The 26,188-nt window shown below is 35.7% G+C and overlaps 3 protein-coding genes across 4 annotated transcripts; 2 read left to right on the forward strand and 1 right to left on the reverse strand.

The window, feature by feature from the left end:
• The first annotated feature begins 1,951 nt into the window (after positions 1-1,951).
• LOC113767534 lies at positions 1,952-11,247 on the forward strand. Its single transcript, XM_027311654.1, has 7 exons — positions 1,952-2,174; positions 2,283-2,381; positions 3,042-3,387; positions 3,850-3,984; positions 10,118-10,200; positions 10,637-10,742; positions 10,840-11,247. Exons 1-7 carry the CDS (start codon positions 2,035-2,037, stop codon positions 10,987-10,989), a joined length of 1,059 nt encoding a protein of 352 aa, XP_027167455.1. The 5' UTR covers positions 1,952-2,034; the 3' UTR covers positions 10,990-11,247.
• Positions 11,248-12,214: 967 nt separating this feature from the next.
• On the reverse strand, positions 12,215-16,259 carry LOC113768730 (NAC domain-containing protein 86). Of its 2 annotated transcripts, none has more exons than XM_027313191.1 (3): positions 16,058-16,259; positions 15,431-15,708; positions 12,215-12,635 (listed from the first exon to the last, which is right to left on the reverse strand). In XM_027313191.1, the coding sequence occupies exons 1-3, from the start codon at positions 16,212-16,214 to the stop codon at positions 12,342-12,344; spliced, it is 729 nt and encodes a 242-aa protein (XP_027168992.1). In that variant the 5' UTR covers positions 16,215-16,259; the 3' UTR covers positions 12,215-12,341. The 2 variants fall into 2 exon arrangements, with proteins under 2 accessions (XP_027168992.1, XP_027168991.1); XM_027313190.1 differs by having other exon boundaries at positions 15,428-15,708.
• Positions 16,260-20,636: 4,377 nt separating this feature from the next.
• LOC113768964 (homeobox-leucine zipper protein HDG11-like) lies at positions 20,637-23,903 on the forward strand. The gene is made up of 11 exons (XM_027313462.1): positions 20,637-20,758; positions 20,891-21,008; positions 21,142-21,330; positions 21,426-21,893; positions 21,985-22,086; positions 22,229-22,438; positions 22,535-22,715; positions 22,874-23,142; positions 23,243-23,332; positions 23,430-23,613; positions 23,689-23,903. The coding sequence occupies exons 1-11, from the start codon at positions 20,637-20,639 to the stop codon at positions 23,901-23,903; spliced, it is 2,148 nt and encodes a 715-aa protein (XP_027169263.1).
• The last annotated feature ends 2,285 nt before the right edge of the window (positions 23,904-26,188 follow it).

Raw genomic sequence — 26,188 nt, forward strand, 5'->3', positions numbered from 1 at the left:
AAATTTTGAGGGGAGCCTTTTGTAACTATTAAAAATCTCAAGGGATGTTTGTGAAATTATCCCTTTTCATTTTTCATGCTGATTATTTCTTTTCTTGCCTATTTTTCATTTTATCCTTATTTTTAGCTTTTTTCCCCCCTTACGTACGGGACGCAAGTGTTTATTGATGGATGCTTAGTCAAAATTGCCAAAAGTTGACTGATTGCATGCAGGAAACTGGCAGGTTTTGTTAAAAATGTGATTTAAGTTTACTCAACGGTCATGTGATTTTCACGTGACCAGTTCCGTTAAAAATTAGCTAAATTGCCGTTTGAGAATGACATTGGTCAAAAATTATTAATTCAGACATCAAATGTGTCGTGCCCAAAAGTTGAGGGACGAAATGTGTCCTTACCCCAAAGTTTGGGGATGAAAACCGGCATTTTCCCTTACTTTATTTGTCAAATTACAAATTTTGTTCCAATTCATTAAAACTTTTCATGAAAGTGAGACAAATTTTATATTTAAGTGGAATGAATTCCATACTTTAGGAATCAAAGTGAAATTGATTCTATACTTAGAGGATAAAAGTATAATATATTTGATAAATTAGAACTAAAGTGTCATTTATTAAAATTTAAAAACTAAAGTAATAATTAGAGTATGGTTAAAAGGTGAAAAATGAAATTAACCCTTTTAAGGTATACGAGTATTGTAATTTTACATTAACAAAAAACCTCTTTATTTTTCCTAAATGAATGATGCATATATATTTTCTTTTTCTTTCTTTTTTTTTGGTTTATTTTTTTGTCAATCGACGCTTGTCTAAGTTCCAATTCTTAGATTTGCATTGTTTTGCTGCAAATTATACAAGACTCTAGAAAATGATGAATAACTATTTATTTGCAATCCAATTAAAGTCATTCAATATAAACCAATTAGAAAACTAATATTTAGCAAGGGGCATGTTACCTTTTTAACAAAATTTTATATCATTAAAAATGTGACATCTAACAACTTGAATTCGAGATTTGACACTTAAACTCCCTTCCTATGTATTTATCAAACCCAACCTCCATAATCCTTTTTTGTTGGCTTTCTTATTAACTTATTCGACAGTAGTCGAACAGAGGTGTGATCACATTATAAAGTTATGAATTATCTATGTAACTCTAATTTTTGCCCCAATCTCCAATTGTCCACCACTCTCTGTGATTTCTCTGCTGACCACTAAGAAATCCAATCGAATGCTTACAATATCTGTTCTATTGAAAGTTATTATAAATAAGAAAATGAAAAAAGAAAAGAATTAATTATTATAAAACAAAGCAAAAAAGAATTGAAAATAAAAAAACACAAATATAAAAGAATTTCATATGGCGAAAAGAAAGATAGTCTACTTGACAGAGCGTAAATACATCTAACTTAATAACCTACCATATAAAGAATTGAAGATTGTTTTATCATATATACATATGTATATATATATTTATTTATTTATTTCAAGTTAACTCCTACAAAAACATAATACAAATTTAATGATGTTAATATTGACATGTGTATATACATGGACATGATAAAAGCATAAATTAATTAGCTGATAATTGCTATATAAAAATCTGCATACGTCTTATATTCTAATTATAACTTGAAGTTTTGTAGCTTATGATTTGATAAATTGTTAATGTCACACTAAAATTAAGGTACACAATATCAATATTTTATAAAAATTTTCACAAAATACCAATGTCGTTGGGAACTAAATTTTGTATTTTTTTAAATATAATTCCTCATATTGTTAAAAAAAATGTACATAATACCATTTAAATTCTTCATATCTTAAATAGTCGAAAAGTGTGTCCTCTTTGTTAAATAAATAAAGCTCCAAGCTCCATGTCTCTTGATCCCAAGCGGTGCAACATCCAATGTCTTAAAAAGTGCTTGACAAAATGCTTAAGAGAACCATGTTCATGAACATAATTACTATGTTGGCCCCTAGTGCTGGTGCTGACATGTTAGCTACCAACAACAGCTGCTGCCGATAAAATCAAGAATATGATGATGAAGAAGCCTGCAGTGCTCTACCATTATCCCTGCCCTGATGGAGCTTTTGCCGCTTTGGCTGCACATCTTTACTTCTCTTCTTCTTCCATTCGTGCTCTCTTCTTCCCTAACACTGTCTACTCCCCTCTCAGGTCTCTCTTACTTGATCTTCACAATGGTATTGAACTGTTAATGGGTTCTTTCTAATCTCAAAATTTGTCATTGGTCTCTGATTGCTTTTTTGTTTTCTTTTTTGTCAGGACGGAAGACCTTCCTCTGAATGATATTGACCATGTTTACCTATTGGATTTTGTGGGCCCCTCTGGATTTGTCGACGAACTTGCCTCAAAAGTTAACAAGTATATTTTCTATGTTATTTTTCTACTTTTGATTTGTCTTGATATTACTAGAAGCATATCCTTTTTGCTTTTCTCGAACGAAGCTTTACGTGGAGACGTTTTTTATGTTGATCGTTTCTTTTAGGAGCTATTTGGATATGAGCATCCATAGGTTTCATTGCTTTTTGGTGATTCTGGTATAGGCTGTCTTGATTTTGGCATAAGTTCATTACGGATATTAATAACGTAGGAAAGATGAAGGGAATGGAAACTTCGAAATTTTATGTTATTGACTTTCATTATTTAAGCTGATGATTGACTTGATCTTGCTTTAACAAATGAAAGAAATCCTTCATTAATTTTTAGAGTAAATCTTACATGCACTAACAGTGTAAACACTATCACGGTTGGATTCACAACACAGACGCAAAATTTGGGTTTCAAATTCAAATTCGGATTATGTGTCATGCATCCAATGGTAAAAGTGTATACACTGTCAGTGTATCGAAGATTAATTCTAATTTTTATTGATGCGTTATCTCTTATGTAACTTTATGCTAACATAAGCTGTTTTTACCTTGAAAATTTAAAAGAAGCAGAAATGGAGATGCAATTTGGAATGTGTAGTATCTGATCTTTATGTTTCTTTTTGTTATTCTGAATTGTTATTTTCTTGTGTAGAGTTGTGGTTTTAGATCATCACAAAACTGCGTTTGAAAGCTTAGGCACAAGGAGTTCAGTTAATGGTACTGGTAATGTGATCAAGGTGATAGATATGAAGAGGAGTGGGGCCACCATTGCTTATGATTATTTCAAGGAAAAGCTATTGGCTAGGGATGGAAGCAAACTTGGTGATAATTGTGGACGGATAGCTGCTGAATTTGAAAGGGTTAGAAGATTGTTTGAGTACATTGAAGATGCAGATTTATGGAGGTGGCATCTTCCTAATAGTAAAGCATTTAGTAGTGGCTTAAAAGATATGAACATTGAGTTTGATCCGAGACTGAATCCTGCATTGTTTCAACAGGTAATGTTTAGAAAATGATTTCTTGAGTTGGCATTTTGATAATTAGAATGACTTTTTCTTGCCATGGGAATTGGAGTCCGTTATTTTAGACAAGTTCTCAGAAATGTCCTTAAAGCAAAATGATGGCATGGAATCCAAAAGAGGTGGATAGAAGGCAATCTATTAATATAAGATCCAGGTTTGCATAGCATGTCTATACTGTGACCCAGACACCTTAATGTTTGATTGGCATAATTATTCTAATTAATAATCTGCAAGATGTAACTGTGTTGCTAAGTTATTAACCCAGCACCTTTTAATTTTTTCTTTTTAAAGAGGATCTGCAGTGGTTATTCAGCATGCATCTTTTTGTGTGTTTTTTAGTGCTTAAAATCTTTTCATTTACTTTTGAGACCATTATTTTAGTTCCTTTAGATTGTTATCAATTGCCCTTTCACAAAAGGATGCTATAAATCTTTGCAGTTGGTTTATTTGGATCCTGAGTCCATCATAAGTCAAGGCATTGGGAGTTTGGCACAGAAACAGAAGCTAATAGATGATGTTCTTGATCAATCATATCAAATTGCACTTGGTGGTGGAGCATTTGGACATTGTCTGGTAAGCTTCTGGAGTTATTTGGCTGCATTAAATATAAATTCAGAGATTTATAACCAATGCAGTTGTTTTCTCAGGATATCACATAAATTTCTTTATGTGCTGTCATAATTCTGGGAGTTTGGCATACATCTATTACTATCCTTTGTTACAGCTTATGTTTTAGATTGAGGTTTCAACTCATCTTAGAGCAGGCAAAAGGTATTGGCTCGCATTGCCATTATGTGATGTAGGATTACAAATTATTGAGCTTGTCATAAATTGATTAACCTGCATGCCATGCAAGGATCATTTAAGAACTGTAAATAGTCTACTCTCCTCACTGATGGCCTAGTCTTTTATATGATTTCAAAAATTGACGGAGATTGATTAATGTCATACTTATTATAATCTGCTTGACAAGTTTTCTAGATCAAAGACCGAATGCCTCTTTTGTGCATCTTTTCCATTTAAATAGAAAAACTCTGTACCTTCTCTCCTCCGTCAGAATATCTACCTCCCTAATGTATTAATTACATATATGCTAATATACATCTAATATAGTAGACCATAATCAGCTCTCCTTGATTAGTGCAATTAGTAGACTAGATCCCATAAGCAGCTGTTCTTGTCTTTTGCTAGCAGATCAGATCTCATAATCAGTTGCTGCCCATGACTTCCATAAGCAGCTGTTCTTGACTTTTACTTTTGCTAGCAGGCTGTCCTTGACTTCCATAAGCAGCTGTTCTTGACTTTTGCATTTAGTAGACCAGATCCCAACTACTGCCCTTGATATCCCCCCTCAAATTGATGCTGGTGGATCAAAAAGCATCAATTTGTCAACCAGAAAATTGTGTCTATGACGGGAGAGAGCTTTAGTAAATATATCAGCAGTTTGGAGATCAGTGGTAATATGAGGAAGAGAAATAACATGATCATCATATGCTTCACGGATAGAGTGACAATCAACTTCAATATGTTTTGTACGCTCATGGAATACAGGATTAGCAGCAATGTGAATAGCGCTAGTATTATCGGCATGAAGGGGAGTAGGTGCAAGTTGGGGAAACCCAAGCTCACCTAAGAGGCCTCGAAGCCAAATGATCTCAGAACATCCAGAGGACATAGCACGATACTCTGACTCAGTAGAGGATTTAGACACCCTATCTTGCTTTTTGCTTTTCCAAGAAATAAGAGAATTTCCAAGAAACATGCACCAACCAGTAATTGATCGTCTAGTATCTGAACACCCTGCCCAGTCAGCGTCGCTATAGGCTACCAAATGAATAGGAGAATTTTTGGAGAAGAAAAGACCACGAGAGGAAGTGCCTAGTAAATAGCGAATAATGCGACGAACAGCAGCTAGATGGAGATGCCTAGGCGTCTGCATAAATTGACTAACTTGTTGAACAGCAAATGAAATATCAGGCCGAGTAATAGTTAAATAGTTAAGACTTCCCACCAATTGCCGATAGAGAGAGGGATCTGAGAGAAAATCACCCTCATCACGGCGATATTTAACATTTACTTCCAAGGGAGTATCAACAGACCGACCATCTTGAAGACCTGCCAAAGCAATTAATTCCTGGATGTATTTATGTTGATGTAAGAAAATACCAGCTGAGGTAGAGTGCACTTCTAGGCCCAAAAAATATTGTAGAGGACCTAAATCTTTCATATGAAAAGAACGTTGAAGATGCTCTTGAAGTTGAGAGATTAATGCAGAGTCATTTCCTGTGATAACAATATCATCAACATAAACCAGAAGTAAAACCAGTCCTTTATCAGTCTTGCGAAGAAACAAAGAGGAGTCATACTGGCTCTGAACAAATGAGAAGCTAATAAGGGTAGAACGGAACTTATCAAACCAAGCCCGTGGAGCTTGTTTTAAGCCATAGAGTGAACGTTTTAGCTTACAAACATCAGAAGAAGATGTAAAAAAAAACCCTGATGGTGGAGTCATATAAATATCTTCTTGAAGATCGCCATGTAAAAAGGCATTCTTTACATCCATCTGTCGCAATGACCAGCCTGTAGAAGCAGCAATAGCTAGAACAAGTCTAACTGTTGTCATCTTTGCCACAGGAGCAAAGGTCTCCTCATAATGTACTCCATACTTTTGCCGATTACCAAGAGCTACTAATCGTGCCTTATACCTTTCAAGTGAGCCATCAGATCTCAATTTAACAGAAAATACCCATTTACAACCAATGGGTTTAACACCATCGGGACAAGGAACAAGATCCCAAGTATGATTCTCCTGAAGAGCTTGAAGTTCCTCATTCATAGCTTTCACCCAACATGCTTGTTTAGCTGCCTGTAAATAGGATGTAGGAACTGTAGTGTCAGTTATAGTGGCAGAAAAACCATACCGATCAGGCGGACGACTAAGACGTAGGGACCTTCGAAGAGTGGTTGGAGCAAGGACTGGATTAGTGTCAAGAAGAGGTTGTGATGAAGAAGCCTGTCGTCTCTGATAAACAATCCCAGGTTTAAATCGATCAACTGGTGGAGCAATATCATCAAAGTTAGGAAGAACAACACCTTCAGACGAGGAACCATGGTATGGAAAGTAGTGCTCATTTTCAAAGAAAATCACATTTCTAGAAATGTGTAGATGATTAGCAATAGCATCATAACACAAAAATCCTTTATGAGTTGTACTATAACCCATGAAAGCACATTTTACAGATTGAGCTGTAAGTTTGTGACGCTCATGAGGAGGTAAGTGAACAAAGCAAACACATCCGAATGTGTGTAGATTGCCATAATCAGGATGTACACCAAAAAGACGATAATAAGGAGAATCAAAATTCAATTGTTGAGAAGGTAGACGATTGATTAAATAAACTGCAGTGGATAAAGCTTCCACCCAAAATTTAGATGGAACCGAAGACTGCAAGAGTAAGGTTCGTACCATATCCAACAAATGGCGATGCTTACGTTCAGCCACCCCATTCTGTTGAGGGGTATAAGGACATGATCGTTGAGATAAAATACCTCTCTGTTGCAAAAATGCTTGAAAGGCATGTGACATATATTCCCCGCCATTGTCAGAGCGTAAAACTTTAATGCAAGTAGAAAATTGTGTTTCTACATAAGCTACAAATTTCTTAAAAACAGCAAATACTTCAGCTTTAGTACGCAAAAAATATACCCATGTGAAACGACTATAGTCATCAATGAATGTCACAAAATATTTATATTGTGCATGTGAAACAACAGGAGTAATACCCCAAACATCACTATGAATGATCTCAAAACTTGTATTAGCATGACCACCATGACTAGGAAAAGGTAATATTTTACTTTTCCCTAGTCTACAAGTAGAACAATCAAAAGACAATTTATGATTAAAACACTGATCCTTGCTCCCCAGAAAATCATGCTTTATTAAATGAGATAAAATGACATTATTTGGATGACCCAATCGTTGATGCCATACTTCAACTTTATTGTCAACAACCATAGAAGCCAAAGACAAACTACTTGGAACTGAAAATTGCAAAGGAAATAGTCTGCCCACTTTAGGCCCCTTCGCGATCACCTTCCCCGACACCTGGTCCTGCACAAGACAACCATCACGAGAGAACCGTACATCACAGTTATTATCCACCATCTGACCAACAGAAATCAAACTAGTAGACAACCCTGGAGAGACAAATACATGACGAAAAGAAGGTCCAATATCACCAATGGCTGTAATTGGAAGATTACTGCCGTTAGCAATCTGAATATTTTGTGTACCAGTATATTGCCGTAGATTATGTAGTGATGCAGATGAACCAGTCATATGATTTGATGCTCCAGAATCAACTAACCAAGGAGTAGAAACAATTTTACCTTGACCTTGAAGTCCAAGAGTAGAAAATGCTGAAAGAATCATTTGTTGAACCATTTCTGGAGTAAGTGTTGTGGCTGTGGATGTAGAACCAATAGTGTTAGAGTCTTGGACAGCACCTTGAAAGGCTTGGACTCTTCGATTCTCAGGGCGTGTAGGACAGTCCTTGATAATGTGTCCAGTTTGCTTACAATAATTGCAAAATTTCATTCCACAATTGCGTGCAATATGCCCAAGTTCCTTGCAACTATAGCACTGTACTTGTCCCTTTCCGCGATTCTTCCCTTGAGCAGCATAGGCAATATTGACAACTTCAGATATCTCCTTTGATGTACCTATGATAGTTTGTGTAGCCATTCTCTGTTCTTCTCGCAACAAGTCACCAAGACATACGTCTAAGGAAGGAACTGGGTTTCTATTTAACAATCCAGCTCTAATCGCCTCAAATTCAGGCCTCAGTTTCATTAGAAACTGGTCACGCTTACTATCTTCGTGAACCGCTTGAATACCGGCTAAGGCTTCGCTTGGTACCTTAGAATAGATTATACCAGAGTATTCACTCCATAAATTAAGAAATCCAGAATAATACTGCTCAATAGAGAGATTACCTTGGCTACATGTACTAATTTCCAATTCAAGCTGAAATCTTCTTGCTGTATTATCTTGATGATATACACGCTTCAAATGATCCCACATCTCCTTTGCTGTATTAAAGGAGCGTAAATTGTTCACCATATGAGCTTCAATAGATGCTAGAATCCAAGAAATAATTCTAGCATCCTTTGCCTCCCATTGACTAATTTCCTTTCCATCTCTAGGTGCTGTAGAAGACCCGTCAATATGACTCCAAAGCTCTTTGCCTTTTAGAAACATCCTAAATTGAAATTCCCATGCCGCATAATTTTTTCCAGTGAACTTGATGGACAAAGATTCCGTATGTATTTTTCCCAAAGAGTTTTCCATAGACATTCTTTCAAAAAAAAACAAAGATCTGAATTACAAGAAAAGCTGCCAACCACAATATGATTGACCCAAAAGGATATCTTGAAACCAAATGATTGATCAAAATAATCAACCCAAGAAGGATAACAACTCAGAAAGTTTGGAAAGGCTGAGAAATTCAAATAACTGGCTCTGATACCATGACAAGTTTTCTAGATCAAAGACCGAATGCCTCTTTTGTGCATCTTTTCCATTTAAATAGAAAAACTCTGTACCTTCTCTCCTCCGTCAGAATATCTACCTCCCTAATGTATTAATTACATATATGCTAATATACATCTAATATAGTAGACCATAATCAGCTCTCCTTGATTAGTGCAATTAGTAGACTAGATCCCATAAGCAGCTGTTCTTGTCTTTTGCTAGCAGATCAGATCTCATAATCAGTTGCTGCCCATGACTTCCATAAGCAGCTGTTCTTGACTTTTACTTTTGCTAGCAGGCTGTCCTTGACTTCCATAAGCAGCTGTTCTTGACTTTTGCATTTAGTAGACCAGATCCCAACTACTGCCCTTGATACTCTCATACATGGCAAGCTGGACAATTTATTGAATTTTGAAACAAGAGAATAGAGGAGAACAATGCAATGGGAAATCCATAAACTTGTCCAACCTCTTCTATGAAATGCGAAATGTGAGGACAAAAGACTTACTAAATGCAGCTATTTTTGTAGAGAATATGAATACTCTATACTTTTGGTATTATGATGGGCTTATGCATCCCAAATTGCATGTTATAGTCTTAAGAGTTAGGCTATTTCATCCAGGGTCTTCAATAGTCTATATTTAGGGGATAAAGACATTATCTTTCTGATTATATTTGTTGGTTAGTATTCTCTTTTTCTAATCACTTGAAGACGCCTTTTATTATAACTGCTCATTTTGCTTCCCAAACTTCATGTGTTTTCTTTCCCGATTTGGATGCTATCAAATTGTAATATTAGTTCAGTTGAAGATTGAAAAGCTATTTTTGACCAATTATGTTCTTCATTTCTAATCTTAATCTCAAATCTTTCCACATCTGGGTGCCCCGTAGTCCAGTCTGTTTTTATGTTTCTTGGTTCATTTGTTTCTCTGTCTCAATCTAAGTAACCATATTTTGGCAGTCAAATTACAACATCTCTTGATTTCCTTTAAAGTTTTGGCAGGTGTTTTCTTAACAATATAGTCTAACCCTGAAGTTATTGCGTGCATATTGGATGATTGCCAGATCATTGAGGAACATAACGTTAGTGGCATCTAGTTTAGACAGTAAAACTGTTTAGACTGCCAGTGGAATTGAGATCTTCTGTCTAATTTCATTCTCCTTTAGTAGGCCGTCAATGCAGATTCTGTTATTGAGCTGAGAAGTGAGCTTGGGCACCAGTTAGCCAATAAAAGCCAAAATATGATGTTGAGGTTCGTAGTTGCTTATTTCTCTTCTTGCTTGACTTAGATATTGTGTACTTTTCTGGTTTTGCAATATTGGTTTCTGTAATGGGTTATGAAAATTCTCATTAATGATTGGTAGGAAATAGGAAAAATTGGAGTCCCTATTTTGTTAATAGAGTACTAGTAAATGTCTTAGAAATCTGCATATATAAACAGACAGGTGATTGAAAAATTTGTACTTGACGTGAGTATCTCATTAATTTTGAAGTGGGTAATTTATCAATTAAGCAGTTATACATGTTGGCGAACCTTCATACCTGGTCTACTTGAAAATAAAACTTGCCCAGCTTGTCATTGCTAGTTACAATCATGATCATTCATGCTTATTACCTGTGCTTCTATTTGTGCATTTGGTTCTAGCTTTTTGACGTGACAGTTTTCCTTGCTGCTGGATGTCCTCTAGGGGAATTGGAGCTGTTGTATATAAGGTACCAGAGCTTGAAAATGATCGACTGCTAAAAATAAGCTTAAGAAGCATTGAGAATGAGGATACAACACAAATCTCACAGGTTCTTAATATCTTCACAACTCATAGCACTTCTCCTGTTGAGTTACGAAAATGTGTAGCTAGAGTTAAGAGTTAATACGTCATACAATCACATGCAGGAATTCGGTGGTGGAGGCCATCAGAATGCTAGTTCATTTATGTTATCTTCTACTGACTTTGAGAAGTGGAAGGTTCATGGTGATGCCTTGACCAATGCGGCAATTTCGAATATTTTGTGCATGTCATGTAGATGGTGTAAGGTGCTCTAATCATTGTTGATTCTATTATCAATCCATGTGAATCAAAATCCAACAGTAATCTATATAGGTAGTATGTCAAAGTCTCTCCTGTTCGATTTTTTCCTGTTTAAAGAGAAGTAAGACCTTTTTCTTCTGTTACCTCCTAGAAGCATAGAAGCCATAACATTCTGTGTTAATCATTTGCGGAGTTGATCTGCTCAGTGTCTCACAGGTAAAATCTGTCAAGAACAGAAGCAGCATGAAAGTTGGGGCTTAGGCTTGAAAGTTGTTACGTGTTGAAATTCACGGATCCAAGTAGACCCTAATAAACTTTTCCTGAACTTTTCGAATTATTTTGACTTCTCCATTAGATGACAGTATAAGTTTTGCTGTGATAAGTCATGCTGCTAACATGTAAGCTCAAGGCATGAAGCCCAACTGATTAGCCCTGTCAAAAACAGGCATTGTGATAAGCAGACCCTGGACTTAATTCTGGTGTAGGTCTACAGAACCCCCCAAGCTATACTTAGGTGTTGAGGACAGCCCACTAAGACAACCGGGAAGGACCGGAAACTTTCCTATAATCTTAAGCCCTCCCTTCTCCCCTTCCTCAGATAAGGCTTGGAGCATCATCACTTGAGAAAAAAAGGAAGGGGGGGGGGGGGGAAAGAGAGAAAAAGTGCAGGTATCAGGTACAATGGACTCTTCAATCTTCACAAAGTGATAATTTTGTCTTTGTTTGGTTATCCCTTACAAGTGGAATCAATAGCTAGTCTACCCCAACTAATCTGAGGCCCAGGTTATTAATTCTACTTCATACTTAAGTAGATTGCATGTGAGCTAGATCCAGATAGTGATGGGGGAAGATGGCATTATATTCTCATAATCCTTTGGCAGGTTATAATGGTTACAGTAAAGGGTAGGTCTTTGTAACTTTCCAGTATTAATTAAACAACAGTGGTTTGAGAACAAACATGAATGCTAGAACTTAAAGCAGCACAACATAAAAAAAGACCCCTTTATTCCGCAGGTTACACCAAGTAGCCTCTGAGTAAAGAGGTCAAAAACTTGAAATCTGTAGAGCCATCCGAAAGAAACTGGCTGCAACTGACATGGCAGTCCACATCAATTAAAACAAAACCTAAATACAATTAGAGATCATCACCAATGTCCTAAAAGCAGACTCCAAAAGAAAAGTTACCCCCCCTCCCCCAACCCCCCCACCCCAAAAAAAAAAAGAAGCAAATAAGATACAAATAAAACTGATGATGAAGAGATTTCAAAATCTTCTTCAAATCAATAATGTGGTATTATTCTTATGAGAATTATGAGACTTAGGACTTGAATTTATGTCATTAATTTGTATGGCCTCCCAATCCCTATTAGTTTGTAAAAGCTACTTGAGACACTTCTTCCTGACCAACAAAAGGAGCGGTGGACGAACACCACGCATCATCTGTAATAAACTGCATCCATGAATCATCTTTATCTTCTTTATCTTCTTCTTCCATGCATGAGGTTGATGATGCCAATGGAACGTCGGGCGACATCGTTTCGTAATCATTCACAACCCCTTGAGAGTAATCCAGTAACGACAGGCTAGATTGCCCTTGTTGTTCTTCTATTTCAGTGCACACTCCATTTTTCTTGAACACGCGGCATAATGCATATGAGTCCTGCATACAAAAGCTATAGTCAAGTTTGTATCCAGTAATATATAATTTTTCGTTCCTTGAGTTGGCCGAGATGATAGAATTAGTGTCATGCCTTCTTGCTAATTCGTGTTCAAATCTCTTTTGAAACATTCACCTATCACACAGAACTTGTTTAGTGCGTCTTACTCCTCCGTGTGGTTAGCAGGTTATTGCACAGAATAGAAATTACCTAGTGCATACTCTCGGATAGCGATTCCGAGTTATCTTGTTAACGAAAAAAAAAAAAAAAATTCCCCATACAATGTTAACTACATTACTTAAGGTGAATGCTTGGCTTGGATTCTCAGGTATTCTTGGCTACTCCTTCCTTCCAATGCACAGAAAGAGAGAGAGAGAGAAAGAGGGAAAAGGACAAAAGTCGAGGCTTTGCCTAGCCGATATCTGACGCAGCAATTGTATTTTTGCCTTTCCTTTTTCCCTTTTTCTAATTGGAGGACAACAATATCCCGAGTCAGAGATGTTTAAAACAGTCAATAATAGTGGCTCGTGGATTAGACTTCAGAACTGTAAAAAGATGAAATGCTGAAAACTAGAAAGGCGACATCATATATATCTCCTGGAAGCTTTTGAAGTGCAAGAAAATCTATCTGGCAAGCCCCAACCAACCCCAAAAAAAAAAAGGAAAAGTACATGAAAATCTCAATTATCTAAAAAAGTAAGAAAAGAAGTAGTATGAGAAAATCTCTCCTTCATGTCTGTTCATTAAGAAATCAGTTTTGGTACTGCCATTGGTATGATGCCTTCTAAATCTAAACCACTTTTTTCTAGTATTCAGTCTAAAGACCAAACTATTTAATTTGTGGACATAAAGAGAAAATGAATGTAATTTGTAATGTCACAGGAAGATGGCAAGAATTTTTTTCTTTTCCTTTTTTCTACCTTAAGAAAAACTTTACTAATTTGAGCAAGACACAAATTAAATGACATTAAAAAAGACAAACAAAAAAGACAAAAAAAAAAACCCAAAAACTCTTTGGTGCAGCATTGCCTAGATCATGTGTGTGTGTGGACAAGTATTTGGTGGATATTCTGTATAGGGCAGGAAGCATAAGATGGTAGTCCATTGGCTTATTAAGGTATTGGGAATAAAGTGAAAAGTGACCGACATCTTCTTACAGAATGAAAGTGAAGAGGGCCGGGCTGCTTTTAGGCCACCATATTATGTTGTCCATAGAATATATGGATAGGTCAGATGATCTCAGTTTTTTGGCAGTAGAATAGAATCTTCCATTCTTCTAGATCAGATCAGATCATATGATTACCAAATTAACCTAATAGACTAAAGATGAATTGATCAGTGGACTGTTAGAGATTCAGTCATATGGGGGTATGGTACTTTTGTCTCACTACCCAATGACAAAGTGAAGCTAAGTTGGCTTTGTCACTCAAGAGATCTAAGGCCAATGCAAGAAACGAATATGTCATCAATTTGTTTATTCTATTAGTATAATTATATATTGATGCTCAAAAATTATATACTAATACAGAAAAGAAAAAGGATAAAGTGGGACTGTCCCTTGATAGAGAAGGACAAATTTTAAAGCCCTAGCTTTTCATGCATGCCATGCAAACCACGTTCTTTATCTTCGCCAGTTTGATCATTGATGGTTTATCACAAGGGCTGGTCTTATATATATATATATACATATATATATATATATGCCTTTAGTTTTCTTGGACAGAAAACAGCATAGCCTCCCAAAAAAAGAAAAAAAAAGCCCATAAGACATGGGGCACATGTTAAAGCTAAGTCATCTTGCTTTCTATCCATCTCCTTTGTGTAAAAGAGGAACTGAAAAATCAAGAAATGATGCTTTCCAACTAACTGAGACTGGAAATTCAAGCTTTCAGAGTCAAATGGTGACATAAGAAGATTATTAAAGACTAACCTACAGCATTATGATAGTCATTTTTTGTGGAAAAGTTTGAAATCATAAACCAAGAAAAGAAAAAAGAAAGCGATAAAAGAATAAAAGAATGAACTTGAAGGGGCGTCTTTCCCCAAAAAACTGAAGTAATTATAAGGGGTGCAATTATAATTAACTTGACACCTCTAGCTAGCTAGCATCAATCGGAGCTCAATCACAATGGATCAATGATGGTTGCATCTAAAGGGGGTTTAAGAATTTTCTGGTGTTTTCGGAAAATTTTATGTAAAGGGAAAATACTGGACTAGGAATTACAGGATTGACACATAGCTAGTCTAAATGACGCATAATTTTGCTTATCATTCACGTCTTGGATTCATATTTCCTTTACATGTCTCTGGCTAGTTCAACAAGTTATACTTGTAAGAGCAGTAACTTAAAAGAGAGAAAATGAAGGTTTAGAAGACATTGAAGAAAAGATTTGCGTTCCCTGAGATGAGAGCTCTGGACTCAATGGCAAGGAGATGAATGTTCATGTTAAGACTCTTTTAACTTCTGTGAAGCGTAGAAGAACTTCACCAGGACTCATCTTTCCTTTTGGTTTATACCGACGATAACCTTTTTGGATCAGTAATGACATCTTACACTAGCTAGGTGATGATAATGAATATACCAGTTGATCAAGCAATCAATTCTCCCTTTCTATGCAGTGTCAGGCATGAGCACTTGAGAGGGGAAAATATAATCAGCCAAAGAATCATAGCCTCCTAGCTATCTTTCTTGCTCAACTTATGTCATGCAAATGTTTCCAAATGATATAATGAATTTATCCGATTTTAGTTGTCTGTATATTCATCAATGCCAAATTTAGAGTAAGCATACAACTACCTGAATGCCAGAAGTTTCCTCGCATTCCTTGTCATCGAGGCGATATTCATGCATTACCCAATCGGTTCTGATTCCCTGAGGAGCTCGGCCTCTATAGTAAACCAATGTCTTCTTCATCCCAATTGGTCGATTTTGACTCGACACCTTCCGATCTTTCCCTGTGGACTTCCAATATCCGGCTCTGGTTGCTCTATTAGTTCTAAATCCATTTGGGTACTTTCTGTCCCTTGGTCCAAAAAAGTACCACTCTGGATCTCTACTGGGCAAGAATGATTTCTCTGCAGCAGAAGTGCAATACTCGAATTATTATCAAAAACGAAAATCTCCAAACATTGCCATGAAGTTCAAGAGAACAATGAAGGGATGAATGCCGTATGATAGTTGAGCAAACTTATTGCATAAACAAGAAGTTGCTCGACCATAGTGATTATTGAGTATGCTAGCATACATATATGATTTGAGTTGAAAAGATCGATCATTTGAACTAATCATCACGATTTTGCAGAACAAACTCGACTTATATAAATACGTCATTGACAACATGCTAGAAGCTGAAGAAGAAGAAGAAGAAAAGAAGGAAGATGGAGAAGAAGAAAAAGGAAAGAAGAAAATGAGGGGAAAAAATACCTGCTAATTCCCAAGGCTCACATTTGTAAAGATCAACTTCAGGAATGATATCAAGTTCAATTTCTTGGCCATGAATTTTCCTCTTGAGATAATAATTCACAAGCTCTTCATCAGTGGGATGGAACCTAAAACCAGGAGGCAATCCGACTGGTGCCATGATTGATTCCCTCCCTCCTGATCTTCCACCACCCTGATATCTCCTCCCCTTCCGATATATACACTCTTTGCTGATGAGTTTCCTATAACATTACTGCTACAAAGAACAGGCTTGCCCACTATATATAATAAAGGATTCAAAGTCCCTTGTCTTTGAGTGTCCATCTTTAACTTTTTCTTCTTTTGCAGATTCTCAGAAACGTTTCTTGCAAGCCCTTGTCTTATTAGCTCCTGATAGAGTGCATCCAACTCTTTCCTGCTACATGTACATCTTATACATAGTTTCCTCCTCACTCTTATATCTTTACGAAACAATTTTTACCATAGAATATGGATTGGCTGTTGCTTTCTCTCGTCAAATTATATATATGGGCTTAAAGCAAGAGAACATGATAATGGCAATGGTCCGGGCTGTTACGTTAAGCCTAGATCATTTGGAAACGCGATCATTTGAATAATCATTTTATGGTTCATTTTTTAGATCATTTAGCAAATTTTTTTCTATTGATAATTTGATCTAGCATAATTCTATAATCTAACCATACAAACCCATAAATGTGGATAATAATTTTTTTTTTTTGCAAATGGTAATGTTTTGTGGTGATCCAACTAAATTTCAAACTTTATAAAGTGAGATACCTCTTTTGGTGTTATTGTTGTCTTTGGATATGAAGTTAAAGAAAAAAAAAATATTAAAGTTGTTTTCATATGAAGAAAGGTTTGCTGTTTGGTAAAATAAATTAATGATGTACTGTAAAAATAGCTTAACAATTGTAAGTAGTTATTTGTCATTAAGCTTAAGAAATTTATGCGTCAAACGTTTTGGACTCCCTAAAACTTAAGGAAATCCAACACAATTTTGCTCATCCCTTTACGACTGAAGTGGATTTTTTTATTTAGTCACTTTAGGATGCGTGTGTATATAATAGAGCTGTAAACGAACCGAATCGAATCGAGTATCTCATGTTTGAGCTCTGTTCGTTAAGCAGTTCGAACAACGTTCGTGTTCGTTCGTTAATTTTCGAACTCCAAACCTGTGTTCGTGTTCGGCTCGTTAAGCAAAATTCGTGTTCGAGTTCGAGTTCGTGTTCGACTCGTTTAACATAAATGAGCTGTTTGCGAACATGCTCGAAATGCTCGAATCCAAATTATTTTAAGCCTTAAATATGTCATGCAAATTATTAACCATTCTCAAAAACAATTAAAGCACTAAGTGACTAAATTTTATTATTCATTAACTATATAACTAACATTAACATAAAAATAACAAATAAAACAAAGCAATTTGCCCTCCAAATATAAAAGTCCAGCCATAAAATTAACCCTAAAATTTATCAAATGATAATTATGTCCATGTTCGCAAACGTTCGTTAAAACTCGCGAACATATGTTCGCGAACGTTCGTTAAAACTCGCGAACATGCTCGTGTTCGCTCGATTATTAATCGAACAAAAAAATTCGTTCGAACTCGGTTCGTTTAAGATTTCGAACGAGCCTTTCACGAATACGAACGAGTCGAAACGAACCGAGCTACCGAACAGCTCGGTTCGTTTAACAGCTCTAGTATATAATAAGGACATACCCAAATAAATGGTGTAGTGGAAGAGCTATATTACAGAGTGCATAATCGTTGGCCGAATGCAAATTGAATTTGAAATTTTTGAAATTCGGAATTGAAATGGGGTTTTCCGATTTCAAATTATGCGAATTTGGTTCGAATTTGGTAATGGAATTTTTCAAATAGAAAATTCTGATTTCGAATTCGCAATTCGAAATCGGAATTCAGAATTCCTATTTCGATTTCAAATTCGTTTTTCATATATATACATATATAATATATATATGGAATATAATATTTATATAATAATAATAATTTTTATATTCTTGAATTTGGTGAAATCGGACTTTACCGAATTCCGAATTGAATTTGGGACAAATTCGAATTCGAAGTTGGTGAATTCGAAATCAAATTCGGTCGAAAATTCTGGTGCCAAAATTTCGTAAAATTCCAATTTCAAAGTTCCAAATTACCAATTTTGATTCCAATTCACACCCCTAAACTATATAACGTTGAGAAAGGAACAAAGACATCCGATTCTCGGTAAAATTATTCTCAACGATGTAACATTTTTAAACATACTATAAATGAATGTTAACTAATTGTACAATCTTATAAAAGAGACGCAATTATAATATATGAACTTTTAAGCCTCGAGATCTTAAATTTAGCAATAAGACTTCTAAATAATTAATAATGAGTTATTCAATTAGTTATAATTTGTTATACTGTTCAAAAATAATTATATTGACAATTATTCTAACCCCTTTCCCCATGACATTAGAGGAGAGCAATGCAGGATTTTGACTTTGAGAAAATCACCATATATTTTACAGCAGTTGCTACTTCCTCTTCTCCAAATTGTACCCCAAAACAGTTGAAGTTTTTAATTTCCTTTATTACAATTCTAGTTGGTTATTAAAATAGGTATAAAACAAAAGTCACCAAGTACCCAGAATATTAGTGGCACCCCCCTTCATAGAGAATTCCTTTATCTTTCAAATGGTTTCAACTAATGTATCTTAAAATTGAAGCTAAAGATATTTACAATCTGATTTCATGCAAAATTAACTTCAAGTAATAATATAATTTTTTGCCGTTCAATTAAAACTTATGATTTTTCTCCAAAATAAATAAATAAATAAATACTTTTAATATTAAGTTGAACATAAAGTAAAGAAATGTCCCCACGTGAGCCACCTTTGGTTTCTGCTACATTTATAAGTCCATATGCATATACTTTCATCACGCCCACATCCAATTATGACTGCCAAAGGAAAAAATTACTATAAATTTTACTACAAAGTATAAATATTTATACATATGGATCAAAATGATTTTTTACCTATACTAATATGGAATAAAGTCATTAATTTTGTTAGTAAAGCCCAAATTAATTAGCCACATTATGCTTCAAAAAAGAAAAAAAAAATTAGCCACATATATTACACTAACAACACAGGCACTAGGCTTAATCATTTATGTTACTTCCACCTAGACCTTATTATTATCACTATTATTATGATGGTTATCATGATGGAGTGGCTAAATTCGGACTCTTCTTCTGTGATTTATATTTTGGTGCATTAATGATTTGTACTATTACTATCAGAACTTGTACCATGTGTGAATTCATAATGCAAGGCTATGAATTTTTCATATCCCTTCATCACTTTTGTAGGTTTCATTTCCTTAAATTTTTACATCTGTTGAGTAATCTTAAATTGAATTTGTATGAAATTTTTTGCACTTCTTTTTCTTGAGAATACTACTTTTTTGAACCTTGCAGATTGAATATGAATATGACGTGGTCACATCTTGTCCATCAATCTCCACCAATTAATATATAGTACCATACAAGCCCTTCGGTTCTTGAAGTCTTCAACACAATTGTGCTCTCTCTTTTTAGCATATGGGGAATTATTACCCCCAAAAAAATATAGTATGATAAAAAAGTGGAACATTAAATGGAAAATTAAAAGCCTTGTCCGAATGGTGAGTCACACTCATTGGCAAGTTCAAACTTCAAGAATACAGGCTTCAGTCCTCAGCCAAACAACCAAAAGGAAAAAGCTAAAAATATCCAAAATGCACAAAGAAACAAACAAATTGCCAATTCCATGCATATATTAATTTAGAAATGGAATTTAATGAACAAAACCCTATATTGGTAATAATATTCCAGAGAAAAGTATATATATGTATAAATACATATTACTGCCGGGGAAAAGAATAATTAGGTAAAAGACTGAGAGTGCATTTAGTGCTAATTTTTTTTTTTTTTAAAAAAAAAAAGAAAAAAACCCTTGAAGAGAAAGAGACTAGGACAGAGGTATTATGAAGAGAGATGTTGAGTGAGTAACCGTTATATTATGGTCCTTAGTCCTTATTGTGAGCTAAATTATGGGATAACGGTAACAAAAGTCAAGGAATCAAAAACCATAATATTTTCCCTTCTTTTTTTCTTTCTTTGCCTTCGTATTATTTTGATCATCAAGATTCAAGATTCATCTCCTCCTAACCTAGTCCTCGAAAAGAAACTAGAGAGAGAAAAAAAAATCCCCCCAAAAGAAGCAACAACAACCTCTTTTTCCCTTTTTCTTTGATATTTTTCTCCCTACTACTACTACTACTACTCTTCAGCTCCCTCCATTTACAACCCCTTCTGCTACATCTCTGGCATGATGTAATATACCATCCCAACATCAATCTCTACACCTACTAGGAAATATATGTAGTTGAATGGTAATATAATGGCCATAGCTGATTCTTTTTCTCAAGTACTGCTTCTTCTTCTTTTGCATCATCAATTTTTTGAAGGAGAGTTTCTAGCCTCTTTTTTACTTAGTCAATATTAACAGATAGATGGACTATGCAAGTGGAGGCGGTGGTTCGGGTGGTGACCACCATCACCACCACGATGCCTCTGATCGTAGGAAGAAAAGATACCATCGACACACTGCTCATCAGATTCAAAGGCTTGAATCGTAAGAGTTATATGTAGTTCTAAGTTTGCATATGCATTTGTTGTTGTTTGATGATGATACTAAGCTTTTGTTTCTCTCTCTCTCTCTTTTTTTGGCGTGTGTTATTTTATGCGTGTTGATGAAAACGAAAAGCATGTTTAAGGAATGTCCTCATCCTGATGAGAAAACAAGGTTGCAGTTGAGTAGAGAGTTGGGATTGGCTCCTCGCCAGATTAAGTTCTGGTTCCAAAACAGGAGGACGCAAATGAAGGTAATTTATTTATTTTTTCTATTTTGGAACCCTTTTGGATCATAGGTTGTTTTCTTGATGACATGATCTGGTGGTTCTTCTGTGATTGGTTTGACTTGGGCCTAACATGTTTTGGCTGAATATAATGACACAGGCACAACATGAACGAGCGGATAACTGTGCACTTAGAGCAGAAAATGATAAGATTAGATGCGAGAATATAGCCATCAGAGAAGCCTTAAAAAACGTGATTTGCCCTTCTTGCGGAGGCCCTCCGGTTGGAGAAGATTCCTACTTTGACGAGCAAAAGCTTCAAATGGAAAATGCCCAGTTGAAAGAAGAGGTAGAATTCTTAATTTCTTCTCGACTTTCAATGCTTAAATTTGCTCATGGTTTCTTGCTTGTGAACTAATTCAAGTTGTTTGTATTATTTTGTAGCTTGATAGAGTTTCTAGCATTGCGGCAAAGTATATTGGTAGACCTATTTCACAACTTCCACCAGTGCAGCCTATTCATATATCTTCACTAGACTTGTCCATGTCTAGTTTTGGAGGAGGAGGAATGGTTGGTCCATCACTTGACCTTGATCTTCTTCCAGGAAGTTCATCAACTATGCCAGGTTTACCCTTCCCAGCAATGAGCATTTCAGACATGGATAAATCCCTTATGGCTGATATTGCTGGGAATGCCATGGATGAATTGATTAGGCTTTTACAAACCAATGAACCTCTTTGGATGAAGTCCCCGGTCGACGGGAGGGAAGTTCTTAATCTTGAGAGTTATGAAAGAATTTTTCCAAGGGCTAACACTCACTTGAGAAGTCCAAATATACGGATTGAAGCTTCAAGAGATTCAGGTGTTGTGATAATGAACGGTTTAGCATTGGTGGACATGTTTATGGATGCGGTCAGCAGCCTTCTCTTTTTTTCAATTTATTTGATCTTATTTATTGTGTTTTCGTCAACATGGAATAATGAAAATTATGGCTGTTTTGTAGAATAAGTGGGTAGAATTATTTCCTACTATAGTCTCAAGGGCAAGAACACTTGAAGTAATATCATCTGGCATATTGGGCAGCCAAAGTGGTACACTGCAATTGGTAATTACTTCCTTTTTTTTTCTTGTCCTTTTTGCATTTTCTGCTTTCAAATAAACACAGTTCCGTGCTATGGAAAGAGATCATGGGCTGTAATTTTTTTACCATTTGCTGTTATCATTTTAAATCCAATATTTTGGTGCAGATGTATGAAGAATTGCAGGTGCTTTCACCTTTTGTACCCCCTAGGCAGCTGTACTTCCTTCGTTTCTGTCAGCAGATTGAGCAAGGTTCTTGGGCAATAGTCGATGTTTCGTATGATATTCCTCAAGAAAATCAATTTGCTTCTCCATGTAAAACTCACAGGCTTCCTTCTGGATGTTTGATACAAGATATGCCCAATGGCTACTCCAAAGTAAGTTCACTGTAGAAGTATTATTAAACTGGTTTTTGTTTCTTGTTTCATTCCAGACACCACTAATTTTAGCTATAAATGCTATGCCAAATATAGGTTACTTGGGTGGAACATTTAGAAATTGAAGAAAAAGCTCCTGTGCACAGGCTCTTTGGAGATCTTATTCACAGTGGTTTGGCATTTGGTGCTGAAAGATGGCTTGCCACTCTTCAAAGAATGTGTGAAAGATTTGCTTGTCTGATGGTAACCGGCAATTCTACACGTGACCTCGGAGGAGGTAAATTCGTTTTTGTATTCAATTAATTCCGACTTTTCCTCTAAAGTCATTATTTTTCTATAAGAATATATTATTGTTTTCCTTTGGGATAATGCTTAGTTCAATTACTAGTACTTTTGCGTCCTTTTCTGAATTTATGGCTGCATTTTGGTGTACAGTAATTCCATCGGCTGAGGGGAAGAGAAGTATGATGAAACTTGCACAAAGAATGGTAAGCAGCTTCTGCCAAAGCATCAATCCATCCAATGGCCATCAATGGACAACACTTTCAGGCCTGAATGAATTTGAAGTTAGAGCCACACTCCACAAAAGCACAGATCCTGGACAGCCTAATGGTGTGGTCCTTAGCGCAGCTACTACAATTTGGCTTCCAATCCCTCCACAAAATGTCTTCAACTTTTTTCGTGATGAGAGGACTAGGCATCAGGTACTTGATGAATACACAATCAACCTTATTTAGATATAGAAACGTTATAATAATGTGATAATGGTGCAGATTAGATTATATTTTCCATTAATTTCTGCAGTGGGATGTTCTTTCCAATCAAGCTCCAGTACAAGAAGTTGCTCACATTGCCAATGGCTCTCATCCTGGAAACTGCATATCTGTTTTAAGGGTAATAGCATAACTATGAAACCGTTCTTTTCATAATACAACGTTCATTCATATGTAACAAAGATTAAAGTTGCTGATGATCCCAGAAATTCGAGCAGGCCTTCAACACAAACCAAAACAACATGTTGATTCTTCAAGAAAGCTGCATAGATGCATCAGGGTCGCTGGTAGTTTTTGGTCCAGTTGATCTTCCAGCTATAAACATAGCAATGAGTGGTGAGGATCCATCATACATCCCATTACTGCCATCGGGGTTCACCATAACACCTGATGGCAGGCCTGGTAACCAGCAGCAGATACAAGCTGCAGGAGGAGATGGAGCATCGACAAGTTCAAATGCAGCGGCAGCAGCAGCAGTAATGGGGAGTGGTGGGGGTGGTAGTAGTAGCGGTGTTGGTGGTAGGTCAGGTGGAGCTGGAGGTTCACTTATTACAGTAGTATTCCAAATACTAGTAAGCAGCTTACCATCAGCTAAAATGAGCCCAGAGTCAGTAAATACCGTTAATAACCTTATCGGCACCACTGTCCACCAAATTAAAGCTGCCTTGAATTGCTCCACTACTACTTCTTGATAATCATCTTCATTCAATTCAATTGAATTCAGGTAGCCAGCCAGCTCTTTTTGCTTCTTTCTACCACTTCTTATGCTGGATACTGCTGGTCTGATCCTGCTGCATGCACCACTTATAAAATGCAACTGTCCCCTCATCTTTTGTTTTGTTTTTCTCGACCATAAATACTACTAGTACAGACCAGAGAGAACATTTTTCAGAGGCTATCCATCCTAGCTGCTCTTGTGTAGCTGGGGTATTAATACTATTACTTCAATGAAGAGGAGAGAAAGAAAGAAAGAAAAAGGAACTCTTAATTTCTTGGGGAGGGGAGGTTAGTTGGGATTATGAATGCTCCATCATCAATAGCTGAAGCTGACAAATTTGCTGCATCCATATGCTCCTGCTGCTGCTGCTGCTGTTTAACTGCCAAGATTCATTACGGTTCACAACTACTTTAATTTATTTCAACCTTTAATTTTTTTTTGGGCTTTTATTGTTTTTTCCTTGTAATTTTTTTTTTTTGGTTGGGGTGTGGGTGGATTTTTGTTTCGGTTTTCATATATTATATATTGCTGAAAAAGAGGGAGTCAAGAACGCACCATACTAGTATTTCATGCTGTGGGCCTTCGTTTCTTTCTCTGTCAAATTGTGTTTTATTGCACACAATTTTTCTGTTTTCTTGCTTCTTTTAGCTTTCTAAACACAGCAAGAATGTTGTATGGTTCGGGTATTGACTTCTGTATTCTTGAACTTTCTGTCTTTTCAATGGAAATTTCTTGTCCTTAGATTTTATTCTACTGTTTTGATATTGCAACAGCGGATTGTAACTACTCACCCTACCCCCTTAGTAGGTGTGGATCTTGCACGAGTTCAATTAAATACATCTCCTATTGATTAGGTGTACAAGCAAATAAACTGGGATTTTTTTTTTCATTTACCTTCTTCTATTTCTTTTGTCCATCACCCTTATTTTTAAGTTATCAAAACTTGAAACAATGGTACTAGGAAAATGGAAAATTTATCTTGATGAAAAAATTAACCATTATGCTAATTGAACCAAATAATTTATCATTTCATTTGTAGCCTATGGAAGGTTGTTTATGACTTAATTGTATAAAGAATTTGATTTGTTTTCATACTTTAAAACTTTTTAATAGAGGACTTAACCTAATGACATGTACACTTACTTTTGATGAGATCTTGGTCTAATAATCTTCAAACTTCATAAATTCTCGATTCAAATAGTACTGTTTGCGGGTTGATTTACGGTAGTGTTGAGTTGCAAATTGCTTGATCTCGCTATTGAGATTTGAATTTAATCTTATGTTAAAAAAAAATTTGAGAAAATTGTTTAAAAATATCTCTCACATTTTGCCAAATAAATTTTTTTGTCCTTCACTTTTAAAATATTAATTTTACGTCTCTCACAAATTCAAGTTAACGAAATTCGGTCTCAAATAGAAACCGAACTTCACCATCCAAGCAATTGCTGACCGGAGGGAAGCTCTGAGAACCTTAAGTCTTGCTACTCACTCATACTAAGTTTCGATGTGGGACAACATCTGAAATCACCATATGACTCATATGTAGTCATTTTTAATGTAAAAAAAAAAATGTGAGATCTCACATTTTTAGTATCAAGAATGAATACAAATTGAGCTTAGTTCTACTTTTTTTAGGGAAAAAATGAATATAATTCGGATCAGATCCCACTTTTTTAAATGCAAAAATGAACATGGAGGAGGTTCGTTTGTTTAGTTACAAATAGAATCTAACCTTTTGTCTCCAAAGACAAAAATGATCAAGCGCAGGTGGTCACGTGATGGATTCAAGGTAAAAAGTGATCGAAAATCTAGGTTGAAATCAAACTTTATATTTTGTAAGAAATACAAAATTATCATCTTAAAAGTAGAACTAAAAAATTCATTTGACGGGATACGAGAAACGTTCAACACAATTGTCCTTAAAAAATCAACTTTCTCTAAAGGAGTTGGCCACCACACTAATTGTGTGATAAGAGGTCAAGGGTTCAAACCTTGTCTCCCATCAATGTGTCTCAATATAAGGTTTGTTCTAAATTCATACGGATGTGTGGTGCACTCGTCTAGTCTGATGGTTATGGTGAGTAGGTTCTCCCTCCCCTTAGAAATAGAAGTAGATTAAACTAAATTAGATGTCCCGTTAAAGTAAAAAAAAAAAAAGATTGTCCTTAAAAATTTTGTCATACACTGAGAAACAGTAGATGTACACACGAATCTAACATCTGTAGCATCCATCCATCAAATCCATCTCCCACCCGACTT

This window comes from Coffea eugenioides, chromosome 4, assembly GCF_003713205.1.
Source record: "Coffea eugenioides isolate CCC68of chromosome 4, Ceug_1.0, whole genome shotgun sequence".
Taxonomy (NCBI): domain Eukaryota; kingdom Viridiplantae; phylum Streptophyta; class Magnoliopsida; order Gentianales; family Rubiaceae; genus Coffea; species Coffea eugenioides.

Coding starts and splice junctions, on each gene's coding strand:
- LOC113767534 (XM_027311654.1), top strand. CDS start 2,035: ATGATGATGAAGAAGCCTGCAGTGCTCTACCATTATCCCTGCCCTGAT. Junction 2,382..3,041: donor CTTGCCTCAAAAGTTAACAA/GTATATTTTCTA, acceptor TTTCTTGTGTAG/AGTTGTGGTTTTAGATCATC. Junction 3,985..10,117: donor GAGCATTTGGACATTGTCTG/GTAAGCTTCTGG, acceptor CTCCTTTAGTAG/GCCGTCAATGCAGATTCTGT.
- LOC113768730 (XM_027313190.1), bottom strand. CDS start 16,214: ATGGCACCAGTCGGATTGCCTCCTGGTTTTAGGTTCCATCCCACTGAT. Junction 15,709..16,057: donor TGAGCCTTGGGAATTAGCAG/GTATTTTTTCCC, acceptor CTTCTGCTGCAG/AGAAATCATTCTTGCCCAGT. Junction 12,636..15,427: donor AAACTTCTGGCATTCAGGTA/GTTGTATGCTTA, acceptor TTTTGTATGCAG/GACTCATATGCATTATGCCG.
- LOC113768964 (XM_027313462.1), top strand. CDS start 20,637: ATGGACTATGCAAGTGGAGGCGGTGGTTCGGGTGGTGACCACCATCAC. Junction 21,009..21,141: donor ACAGGAGGACGCAAATGAAG/GTAATTTATTTA, acceptor ATAATGACACAG/GCACAACATGAACGAGCGGA. Junction 23,143..23,242: donor ATGAGAGGACTAGGCATCAG/GTACTTGATGAA, acceptor TAATTTCTGCAG/TGGGATGTTCTTTCCAATCA.